The sequence below is a fragment of the Chiloscyllium plagiosum genome, chromosome 24 (genome assembly GCF_004010195.1).
Source record: "Chiloscyllium plagiosum isolate BGI_BamShark_2017 chromosome 24, ASM401019v2, whole genome shotgun sequence".
In the NCBI taxonomy this organism is placed as follows: Eukaryota; Metazoa; Chordata; class Chondrichthyes; order Orectolobiformes; family Hemiscylliidae; genus Chiloscyllium; species Chiloscyllium plagiosum.
In genome coordinates, this window is record NC_057733.1 from 7,119,864 (window position 1) to 7,132,235 (window position 12,372).

The following is a 12,372-nucleotide window of genomic DNA, read 5'->3' on the forward strand; positions in this document are numbered from 1 at the left end:
TGAAGGTACTATTTCATTGTTTTGAAAAAGAACAAACAGTCTTCCTTGGTATGCTGGTCAATCTTTACACCTGGACCTACATGACTTAAAAAAACACACATTGAAATGTTTGAAGCAGCCATCAATGATACATGGGGCAGTTGAAAACATTTGGTCGTAGCTGCTTGGCTTTCCCCAGTTGGAAACAGCTGATATTGGTTACAGACCTGTCAGATGTTAAATGATTGGAAACAGCAGTAATTACCTTTTCCAATGTAAAAACAATGGTCACAAATGGTTTCTTGATTATCCCAGATAATAACATTTGTGCTTTTATATGTCGAATCTTGCCCTGTGCAAATTAGCTAGTTATTTCTTACTTTACGAAAATGCTGGCACTTTAGAAGTACTTGGGAGTTGTGCTTCAAGATGTTCCATGGTCATGACGTTGGACTCTGTGGTGCAGTGGTAGTGCCCCTATATCTTGGCCAGAAGGTCCAGGTTCAAGTTCTACCTGCCTTGGCGGTATTTCACTTGTGAAAAGATTGATTTAAAATAACTATAAATGGGAGTCTTTGTTTTGACTGGGGCAGACCATTCATCAAATGAACTATCAGGGAATGTTAATTTTCAATTTTTAAATATGCACAACATTGAGCACAATAGATTTCCTTTAAAGGTTGTTATCTCTTTATAGAGCAAAGTTGAAAGAGCAGCATTGCTGTAAATGGAGCAGACCCCAAAAGATTAACATTTCAAGTCAGTACAGCTCGAAGAACTTGAAGTTACTTGAACAATTAGTTTAAGTGTGGGTGCCAGTGTATGAACAAGAGCGATGTGTGTTTTATCTGAGGGGATTTAAGAGGGCGTTTGCGGATTCAGGGTTTATGAATAGTTGGTCATAGGAAAGAGTGATTAATTCTAATTTTCATAGATTAGCCACACATTCCTGCTTTCTCACTATGTCCTGTAATTCATGTTAATGCTGTCTCAAATGTGTTGTCACTTAACAAATCTATGGCTATTTTTTGTATAACTCAGGTTAGATCTCATGGAATACAGGGAGAACTAGCCATTTGGATACAGGGTGGTAATGGAGGGTTGATTTTCAGACTGGAGGCCTGTGACCAGTGGAGTGCCAAAAGGCTTGGTGCTGGGTCTACTACTTTTCATCATTTCTATAAATTATTTGGATCTGAACATAGGAGGTATTGTTAGTAAGTTTGCAGACGACAGCAAAATTGGAGGTGTAGTGGACAGTGAAGAAGGTTATCTCAGATTACAACAGGATCTAGACCAGATGGGCCAATGGGCTGAGAAGTGACAGGCAGGGTTTAATTTAGATAAATGCAAGGTGAAGCATTTTGGGAAATCAAATCTTAACAGGACTTTTACACTTAATGGTAAGGTCTTAGGGAGTGTTGCTAAACAAAGAGACCTTGGAGTGCAGGTTCATACTTCCTTGAAAGTGGAGACGCAGGTAGACAGGATAGCGAAGAAGGCGTTTGGTATGCTTTCCTTTATTGGTCGGAGCATTGAGTACAGGAGTTGGGAGGTCATGTTGTGGCTGTACAGGACGTTGGTTAGACTACTTTTGGAATATTGTGTGCAGTTCTGGTCACCTTCCTATTGGAAGGATGTTGCAAAACTTGTAGGTCTTTTCTGAACCCTTTCAAGGATGTTGCCAAGGTTGGACGATTTGAGCTATAGGGAGAGGTTGAATAGGCTGTGGCTGTTTTCCCTTGAGCGTTGGAGGCTGAGAGGTAACCTTATAGAGGTTTATAAAATCATGAAAGGCATAGATTGGATAAACATACAATGTCTTTTACCTGGGGTGGGGAAGTCCAGAACTAGAGGTTTAGGGTGAGAGGAGAAAGATATAAAAGACCTAGGGGCAACTGGTTCACGCAGAGGGTAGTGAGTGTATGGAATGAGGTACCAGAGGAAGTGATGGAGGCTGGTACAATTGCAACATTTAAAAGGCACTTGGATGGGTATATGGATAGGAAGGTTTTGGAGGGATATAGGCCACATGCTGGCAAGTGGGTCTTGATTAGGTTGGGATATCTGGTCGGCATGGATGAGTTGTACATCTCTAAGACGCCATGATTCCAAGTTTAACTGTCTTTACTCAGATTTCTGCCCCTTTCACTGCTCTGAAGTGGGCATTTTTCTTCTCGAGTATTTCTTCTTCAGGTGGATGGCTTGGTGGCTCAGTGGTTAGCACTGCTGCCTCACAGTGCCAGGGAACCGAGTTTGATTCCAGCCTTAGGCAATTGTCTGTGTGGAGTTTGCATATTCTCCCTGTGTCTGCGTGGGTTTCCTCTGGGTGTTCTGGTTTCTTCCCGCAGTCCAACGATGTGCAGGTTAGGTGAATTGGCCATGCTAAATTGTCCATAGTGTTCAGGGATGTGTACATTAGGTGCATTAGTTAGAGGAAATGTAGAGTAATAGGGCAGGGGAATGGGTGTGGGTGGGATATTCTTCGGAGAGTCGGTGTGGACTTGTTGGGCCAAATGGTCTGTTTCCACACTGTAGGGTATCTATGTTATGTTCTATGTTATTTATCCAGTTTCCACTTGAGAGATAGTATTTTATCTCAATCCACCCGCCTCTCAGGCATTCCTGACAACGGCAACTAGCTGTGCATAAAAGAAGCTGTCATAGAATCCCTACCGTGTGGAAACAGACCCTTCAGCCCAACAAGTCCACATCCACCCTCCGAAGAGTAATCTACCCTGACCCATTCCCCTACCCTATTATCTTATATTTACTCCTGACTAATGCATCTAATCTACACATCTCTGAACACTATGGACAATTTAGCATGGTCAATTCACCTAATCTGCACATCTTTGGATTGTGGGAGGAAACTGGAGCACCCAGAGGAAACCCTCACAGACACAGGAGAATGTGCAAACTCCACACACAGTTGCCCGAGGCTGGAATTGTACCTGGGTACCTGGTGCAGTGAGGCAGCAGTGCTAACCCCTGAGTCACCATGCTGCCCATGTCTCTGGTTGTTGACCCTCCTGGAGTTGCTTTCTCCCTTGCTGGCTCTGATCAATTCACAAATTTTGAAACTCCTAATAAAGTCTCTGTTTACTCTACAGAGGACAATCCCAGTCACCTGGTGGATCCTGTATTTGATTGATTAACCATGGATCATTGGTTGTTATTATCCCTGCTACAGGTCTCATGATCTCTGGTTTCGCTCGAGTGGGTGCAGTTCTTGGGGAGAAGGGTTACATTCAACGCGCATTACAGGCTGCTGGCTTCCTGAGGGAGCACATGTTCGACTCCAGCAGCGGTCGACTCTTGCGTAGCTGCTACCGCGGAGATGAATGTGCGGTGGAGCAGACGTAAGTAACTGTCACTCAGAAATGGTATGCCCCCAACCCTCCCAAATGATGCCAACATATATTATGTCTTGAAAGAAATGAAATGTCCCAGGTTCTTCATTGGGAGAATTTTAAAACACAGTATGACACTGAGGTACAAAGGTGATTTTAGGTTAGTTGACTAAAAGATTGGTTAAAGAGGTAATTGTATGTTAACAGAAAGCGAGGGGGAGAGGTTGGGGCCTGGATAAATGTAGGCACGGACATCAGTGGTGGAGCAATTATGTTTGGAATTGCAAAGAGGTCAGAACTAAGGAGTGCAAGTATCTCAGAGGATTATATGTTTGGTGGTTATTATAGAGATAAGGAGGGGAAAGGCCATGGAGAGATTTTGAAAACCAGGATTAAAATATTATAATCTGACAGTATGTACAGGGAGCAAGTGTAAATCGGTGAATAATGAGTAGAATGGAACTTGTTTTGGCTTAAAACACAAGCAGGAGACTTTTGGACGACCTCAGAGATTTGGTGGATAGAATATGGTACATCAGCCAGACTTGCTTTAGAGTAGGCAAGTTGAGAGGTCACAGAGGCAGAAATTTCGAGTTGACTTCAGCTAATATCATCAATAGGGCAGCATTTAGATGAGATCTAGAAGTGGGTCCAGGATTGAAACCGTATAGGACCAGGAAGTGACACCATTGGAAAATGATTCTTTGAGCATGCTGAGATAGATGAGAATGGAACTAGGTGAGAACAGACCTCCCCAGCTGCAGGATAACGGAGAAGGGTTAGAATCAGAGTCATAGAGATCTACAGCACAGAAAAAAGGTGTTTCAGCCTATCAAGTCTGCACTGGCCGCAAACAAGCACCCAACTATTCAGGTCCCATTTTACACATTTGTACAGCCTTGTATACCTTGGCATTGCAAATGTACAAATACTTATTAAATGTTAAAATACTAAATACTGCTTAACTGTTATGAGTGTTCCATCCTCTACACCCTTTCAGGCAGGTAATTCCTGATTCTCACCACTTTCTGGGTGATTTATTTTTCTTCTATCTCCTCTAAATCCTCGGCTCCTTTAAATCTATGTCCCTGGTCATTGATCTCTCCATCAAGATAAAAAACCTCTTTCCGTCTACCCTATCTATGCCCCTCCCTTGAAAGAGAATGGTGTGATGAACTATGTCACAGACTATAGACAGTTCAAAATAGATGACTTCTGTCAAAATAAGATGAGATGTGTGACTTTGATAAGAGGTGATTTGGTGCTCTGGCAGACTCCGAAACCTGATAAGAGAGATTCAGACATGAAGTTCTGGTAAAGGCAGTGACTATTTTAGGGATGGCAAGATGTTAAATACCAAGGAACAGGAAAGGGAGGTTGAAAGTGTGATGGTACTTTGTAAGATTAGGATTAGGATATCTGGTCAGCATGGACAAGTTGGACTGAAGGATCTTTTTCTATGCTGAACATCTCTATATCTCTATGAAAGGTTGGCTTTTTGAGAAGCGAGGTGATGACAGCAGTATCTATGAGGAAGAATCCTACAAGGGTTCTTCCTCATAGATACAAATCCAACATACTGGATTTGGTTCTGGGTAACGAACCAGGCCAGGTGTTAGAATTAGAGGTAGGTGAGCACTTTGGGGATAGTGACCATAATTGCGCTGTATTCTTCTATGTTCTATGTTCTAAGGGGGAAAACTAAACCTTGTTTCCCCACATGTGATTCCTTTCAACTGAACTCTGAGTTGTCTACTTTGAAGCCAAAATAAATAGCCTATCGTGCGTACACTGTCTGTCAGAAACCATGAAATATAGACATCTTATTCTAGTCACATGTCTTCTTGGAACTGGCAATTTTAGACTACTTTCGAAAACTACTTTCTGTACATTTTAAAAAAGAAAATCCTTCTCAGTACTAGCCCATATCAACATGCCTTTCTTTTTGCAATAATCCAAATTCTGAAAATGATAATATATTTAGAACATAGAACAATACAGCACAGTACAGGCCCTTCGGCTCTGTATGTTGTGCCGACCTGTGAACCCACCTAACCTACACTATTCCATTTTCATCTATATATCTATCCAATGACCATTTAAATGCCCTTAAAGTTGGTGAGTCTACTGTGTTGCAGGCAGGCTGTTCCACGCTCCTACTACTCTGAGTAAAGAAACTATCTCTGACATTTGTCCTATATCTATCACCTCTCAATTTAAAGCTATATCCCCTTGTACTAGCCATCACCATCTGAGGAAAAAAGGCTCCCACTGTCCACCAGATTTAACCCTCTGATTATCTTATACGTCTCAATTAAGTCGCCTCTCAACCTTCTTCTTTCTAATGAAAGCAGTCTTAAGTCTCTCAGCCTTTCCTTGTAAAACCTTCCCTCCATACCAGGCAACAAGCTGGTAAATCTCCTCTGAACCTTTTCCAATGCTTCCACATCCTTCCTATAATACAGTGACCAGAACTATACGCAATACTCCAAGTGTGGCTGCACCAGAGTTTTGTACAGCTGCACCATGACCTCATGGCTCCAAAACTCAATCCCTCTACAAATAAAAGCTAACACACCTTTCTCACACCTTTTGTTACAATATCTACATCTTTGGTTTAATGTGAGTGGACATGACTGCTGTACCAGACTGAAAGGTAAGAGTGAAAGAAAGAGATAATTTTAATGGGGACAAATATATCAAAGCTGGATAAGGAGTAATGCTAAGTAAATCAGTAGCTGCAGAAATGTTGTGGTAATGGAGAGCCAAAGGCTAGAGAACTAAGGTTTTGAAAGTGAAGTTTGAAATTAATCTGTGGTGGAATCATCACTATGCTGCCATATTTTTTAAATGGTGGTGACTTTTTCTGTTTGAAAATGTAACGACTGTTGCGTTCAGGATACTGTGAATAGCAATTAGGTGAATATTGAGTAATTTGTTCGTGTACTGTTGAGAGAGAGTCGAATAATCATAGAGGTATACAGCATGGAAGAAGGCCCTTCGACCTAACTCGTCATGCCGAGCAGCTTTCCAGAACTGAACGATTCCCATTTGCCTGCATTTGGCCTGTATCCCTCTAAATCTTTTCAATCCATGTACCTGTCCAAATGTCTTAAATATTGTAATTGTACCTGCCTCTACCATTTCCTATGGAAGCTCATTCCATATACTCATTACCCTCTGTGTGAAAAAGTTACCTCTCAGGTCCCTTCTAAATCTTTTCCCTCTTACCTTAAATATATCCCCTTTAGTTTTGGATTCCCCTACCCTGGGGAAAAGACCTTGGCTATTCATCTTGTCTCTGCCCCTCATGACTTTATAAATCTCTATAAGGTCACCTCTCAGCTTCCAGCCCGACAGGGAAAGAAAGTGTCAGCTTTATCCAGCCTCTCCTTATGACTCAAACTTTGGTAACATCCTTGGAAATCTTTTCTGTACACTTTCTAATTTAGTAACATCTTTCCTAGCAGAGTGACCAAAATTGTATGCAGTACTCCAAATGTGACCTTAGCAATGTCTTGTACAGCTGTCATGTGACATCCCAATTCTTGTACCCAATGCTCTGACTGATGACGACAAAGACATTCACCACCCTCTCAGTTTGTGATGCCACTTTTAAGAAATTATGTACCCGCACCTCTAGGATTCCAATTGACAATATTCTCCAGGGTCTTACTATTAACTGTGGAGGTCTGCTGTGGTTTGTCTAAACAAAATGCAATCCCTTGCATTTATCTGCATCAAGCTCCATCTGGCATCCGTCAGCTCAAGATCCCGTTGTACACTTAGATATTCTTCTTGACTCAAGGTTACAGCGGTGCTGGAAAAGCACAGCAGGTCAGGCAGCATCCGAGGAGCAGGAAAATCTATGTTTCCGGCAAAAGCCCTTCATCAGGAACATCAATTGCCCAAAACATGGATTTTCCTGCTCCTCAGATGCTGCCCGACCTGCTGTGCTTTTCCAGCACCACTCTAATCTTGACTCTGATCTCCAGCATCTGCAGTCTTTATTTTCGCCTATTCTTCTTGACTGTCCACAATACCAACAATATTAGTGTCATCTGCAAACTTACAAACTATGCTTCCTATATTCTCATCCAAATCTTTTATATAAATGACAAACAACAGTGGACCCTAGCGCTAATCCTTATGGTCCACACTGGCCATAGGTTTCCAGTCTGAAAAAGAACCCTCTACCATCACCTTGTGTTTCCTACCAACAAGCCAATTTTGTATCTAATTGGATAGGTCTCCCTGGATCCCATGTGATCTAAACTTACTAACCATACATAATGCAGTTCCTTGTCAAAGTCCTTGCTAAAGTCCGTGTAGACAACTTCTCCCGCACTTCTGCCCTCATCTGTTGTCTTGGTCACCTCTTCAAACAACCCAATCAATTTTGTCAGACACTGTTTTTTATGCTGACTATTCCTAATCACTCCTTGCCTTTCCAAATGCAGGTAGGATCGTGTCACTCAGAATCCCCTCCAACAACTTAGCCACCACTGACTTAGGTGCACTGGTCTGTATTTCCCTGGCATTTCCTTACAGCCTTCCTTAAATAATGGCACAACATCAACCACCCTCCAGTCTTCTGGCACTTCCCCTGTGGCTGTTGATGATACAAATATCTCTGCTGGAGCCCCACAATTTCTTCCCTTGCTTCCCAGAATGTCCTGGGATACACTAGATCAGGTCCTAGGGATCTATCTATCTTTGTGTATTTTAAGACCACCTGCACCTCCCTTTTGTAATATGGACTGTGTTCAAAGCCATTACTATTTACTTCCACCAGTTCCCTAGCTTCCATGTGTTTCTCCATGGTAAACACTTATGAGAAATAGGATTTCACCCATCTCCTGTGACTCCACACATAGTTGACCTCGTTGATCTTTGAGGGGCCCAATTCTGTCCCTAGTTACTCTTTTGCCCTTAATATACTTGTAGTATCTCTTTGGAATCTCCTTTCCCCTATCTGCCAAAGCTATCTCATGTCCTCTTTTCATCCTCCTGATTTCCCTCTTAAATGTACTCCTACACCTAATATACTCCTCAAGGGATTCAATTGATTCCACCTGTCTATACCTGACATAAGCCTTCTCCTTTTTCTTGACCAGAGGCTCAATATCTCTAGTAATCCAGTGTAGCCTACTCCTGCCTGCCTTGTCCTTCACTCTAACAGGAACATGCTGGCCCTGAACTCGTGTTATATCACCTTTGAAAGCCTCGCACTGCCAGATGTCCCTTTACTTAGGAACAACCAATCCCAATCAACTTTTGAAAGTTCCCGTTTAATAGTATCAAAATTGGTCTTGCCCCAATTTGCACTTTTAACTTGTAGAGCAGACGTCACCTTTTTCATAACTATTTTAAAACTAATAGAATTATGGTCACTGGTACTAAAGTGCTCCCCCTCAAACACCTCAGTCACTTGCCCTTCCTTATCTACCAAGAGGAAGTCCAGTTTTGCCACTTCTGCAGTCGGACCATCTACATATTGATTGAGAAATTTTTCCTGAACACAGTGAAGAAATTCTTGCCTATCCAAACCCTTAACACTATGGCAGTCCCAGTCTATGTTTGGAAAGTTAAACCCCCTACTATTACAACCCTATTATTCTTGCAACTATCTGCAATCTCCCTATGTATTTGCTTTTCAATTTCTCACTGACTATGGGGGTCTGTGGTACAATCGCATCAAAGTGGTCACCCACTTCTTATCACCCAGTTCCACACATATAGCTTCACTAGATGATCCCTTAGGAATATTCTCTCTAAGTACTCCATGATGTTCTCCCTAATCAAAAGCACTACTCCCCCTCCATCCCTCCCTCGCCTCCCTTTCTATCCTCCTATAGCCTCTGTACCCTGGAACATTGAGCTGCCAATCTGCTCCTCCTTCAGTCATGGTTCTGTCATATTCCAGTCCCATTCTCCCATCCATGCCCTGAGTTCATCTGCCTTACCTGTGAAGTCGTTTGCATTGAAACAAACAATGTTTAATTCCTCAGGCTTCCTTTGTTCCTTACCTTGCTCTTGCCAACTTTGTTTATTTAACTTCTGTTCTAGCCTCAACTTTGCCTTTTGTCAGATTCATCAGAACACCAGCATATTGCTTCTTGAATGGTGAAATTGAGTCTTTATGGGATGAACTGAAACTCTTCTGGGCTGATTTAATCAAGCTGTTTAAGATAACTAAAGTAGAGGGAAAAACCATTTTCTCTGGTTAAGGGGATATTACCTTAAAATTAGAGAGAACTATTCAGGGGTGATGTCATGAAGCACCTCTTGGAGGATATTAAGAGTTATAGAATGCAGGTAGGTGGAATTAAGATAGATAATCCGTAACTAAGTGGTCACAGAGACTTCAAGAGCTGGATGGATTACTCCTGTTCTGTGTTTCTGTATTGTATCAAAAGAACATTTTACTTGAAGAAATAAAACGTGCTGAGGCTTTGTCCTTCATGTCTGTGATATAGCTCTTTGCTAATAAAGTCTCTTCCAAATTGTAGTACTTGACGGTGTGCACGTACACATTTAAGTGTAAGCCATTATTGTGCAATTTCTGAACCAGACCTTTTCAAATTCAATTTTAAATCAAAATAATTCTGGTTGCCTGTTGCTTCCTTAATTTTACAATGATATCTAAACAGAAGATAATCATATTGATGCAGCCTGGTAATGGCTTGTTTTCAGTCATGCGGGAATCTGTCATTCGTGCTAGTCTGTATGTAACTTTTGGGACTAGCTTGTTAACTTTACCAGCAGTAACCATATGGTGGCAGGCCACAACAAGACCTTTCCTATCACTCCTGTTTGAGGAGTTTGACTTCCTGATCCTGAAAGTTTATAAACTCAACTCCTTGTTCTTATTAAATGTTGTTCTAAAGTTACCAGCTAGTAATAAAAAAAAGTCTTCTGAGCATGAATTGACTTTTATTACTTGTTTTATTTAAATAAGAACCATATTCACAGCAGATCACCTTCCCTTCTAATCCTCGCCTTTCTCCTAGGGTAGGCATGGCATTGGTTAGTTATAGAATGGAGCTACCTCTACCCTCACCCATCAAACATATATGGGACAGCTATAGAGTGTTTAAATATAGAAGAACAATTCCTCTGTATTCATTCAATACATACTGATAGAGCCGGTACAACATGGATTAGATGCTAAATAAAGGTTTGTTTATATTACCCAAACCATGTCTCCTCTTGATCTCAGAAGAACATTCTCATTGGACTATTTCTGTGTTTGTCTCAGCCCGATTGATGATTTATGTTTTGCAAATTGTGTTGAACCCACCCATTTCATCCATCAGACAAAGCAGACTGGCAGCCCCCATCAGTTAAAACTCAGTATTTAACTCATGACTTCTTCCAGTACCTCTGGTACCTCGGTCACTGTGGCTGGAGCTATGTGAATATAAGCCTTAGGTGGCCCAACTTCCATTATAACCTCTATAAAGGTCAAGGTTTTGGAGAATGTTTGTGTTTAATTTAGAAACAAGTTGCTAGAGTTTGAACTCCTGGTTGTCTGTGGTCCTTACTGGTCTGCTTGTCTCCTTTTGTCCCATTTCTGTCTGATGATGGGGCTTTTTTTTGAGAACTAACCAGAGATTTGGCTGTTTTGCTTTTGTTTCAAAACAGTAAATAAATCCAATAGGAAATGTACATAAACAGCTACTTCTCTCAAAATAATTTTATTTCTTATTTTTCCACTCCAATACAATGAGTCTGTCATGAGTAATCGTGTTATTGGTGTCAGGAGGGGTCATTTGTAAACAAATTACATCACATTAATAAGAGTTCATTCTCAGGGGCCAGGTCTACAGATCTCAGAACTTAATTGCAAATGCATTTCCTATCTGATAAGTTGGCTAAATTGGTGCTGGAAACCAGCTGCAGTGATGTCTCTATTGGCAACAGAAAAACATTGAGACAGTAAACACCCCATAAATGAATTTTGATGAAGGGAACACAGAAATTCATAGAAACAGTAAAGTTAGAAGTGGGTAGTAATCTGAAAGTCATTTGAAAACTATTGATACTAGCTCATTAGACTTGAACTGGAAATTTGACTATTTCAGTAGAGTTACTACTATTGTGGTTACCTTCAGTAGAGTTCAGATCAGAACAGAACAAAACCAGCTAATGCAAGTTTAAGCTGGTTAACTCTAAAATTGGTTTTGTTCAGATCCAAACTGCTTGTTCTCTCTGTTCTTTAATCCTTGTACAAATAGTTAATGGAAACTCTGTTTTTATGTATTTGTAATAATCTTTTGCACTTTATCAAACCTTCCCTCAAACTCTTGCTCCAAGGAGAACAGTCAGAGTTTCTCCATCCGAACCTTCCTTTGTGTAAGACCATGCAATATTTAACATTCCCTTGAAATGGAGAAGACATATTAGATATGCTGTTTATACTCCCAGCAATATGGCAAGCCCTCTAATGCTAGGCAAGATTATGTGCTTGTACTCTGTTATCTTAGCAGGTTGGCTGTATATTTATATAATGACCACACCTTATCAATGTGGGTTTTTAAAAACTCTTTAATAATTCATGGCTTGTGGGTGTCATTGGCTAGACCAACCTTTATTGCCCATTTCTGATTTCCCTTGAGATTGGAGTGCTGGTGAACTGCCCCTCTAACTGCTGAAGTCTCTGTTGGGGCGCATTATTATTGGGAAGGAAGGGTTTTGAGCTGAAAATGTGTTGTTGGAAAGGTGCAGCAGGTCAGGCAGCATCCAAGGAGCAGGAGAATCGACGTTTCGGGCATGAGCCCTTCTTCAGGAATGAGAAAGGTGCACCAAGCAGGCTGAGATAAAAGGTAGGGAGGAGGGACATGGGGGAGGGGCGTTGGAAATGCGATAGGTGGAAGGAGGTAAAGGTGAGGATGGGAGGAGGGACTTGGGGGAGAGGCATTGGAAATGCGATAGGTGGAAGGAGGTAAAGGTGAGGATGATAGGCCGGAGTGGGGGTGGGCGCGGAGAGGTCAGGAAGAAGATTGCAGGTTAGGAAGGTGGTGCTGAGTTCGAGGGA

At 41.5% G+C, this 12,372-nt stretch overlaps 1 protein-coding gene across 6 annotated transcripts in view; it reads left to right on the forward strand.

Annotated features, from left to right (window-relative positions):
- The window catches only part of spata20 (spermatogenesis associated 20), a 551,333-nt gene that overhangs the window by 297,967 nt on the left and 240,994 nt on the right, over positions 1 to 12,372 (forward strand). For all 6 annotated transcript variants that reach the window (XM_043714382.1, XM_043714383.1, XM_043714384.1 and 3 more), the window contains one exon: positions 3,173 to 3,341. In XM_043714382.1, coding sequence (XP_043570317.1) covers positions 3,173 to 3,341 — 169 coding nt within the window. The remainder of the gene's footprint in view (positions 1 to 3,172; positions 3,342 to 12,372) is intronic.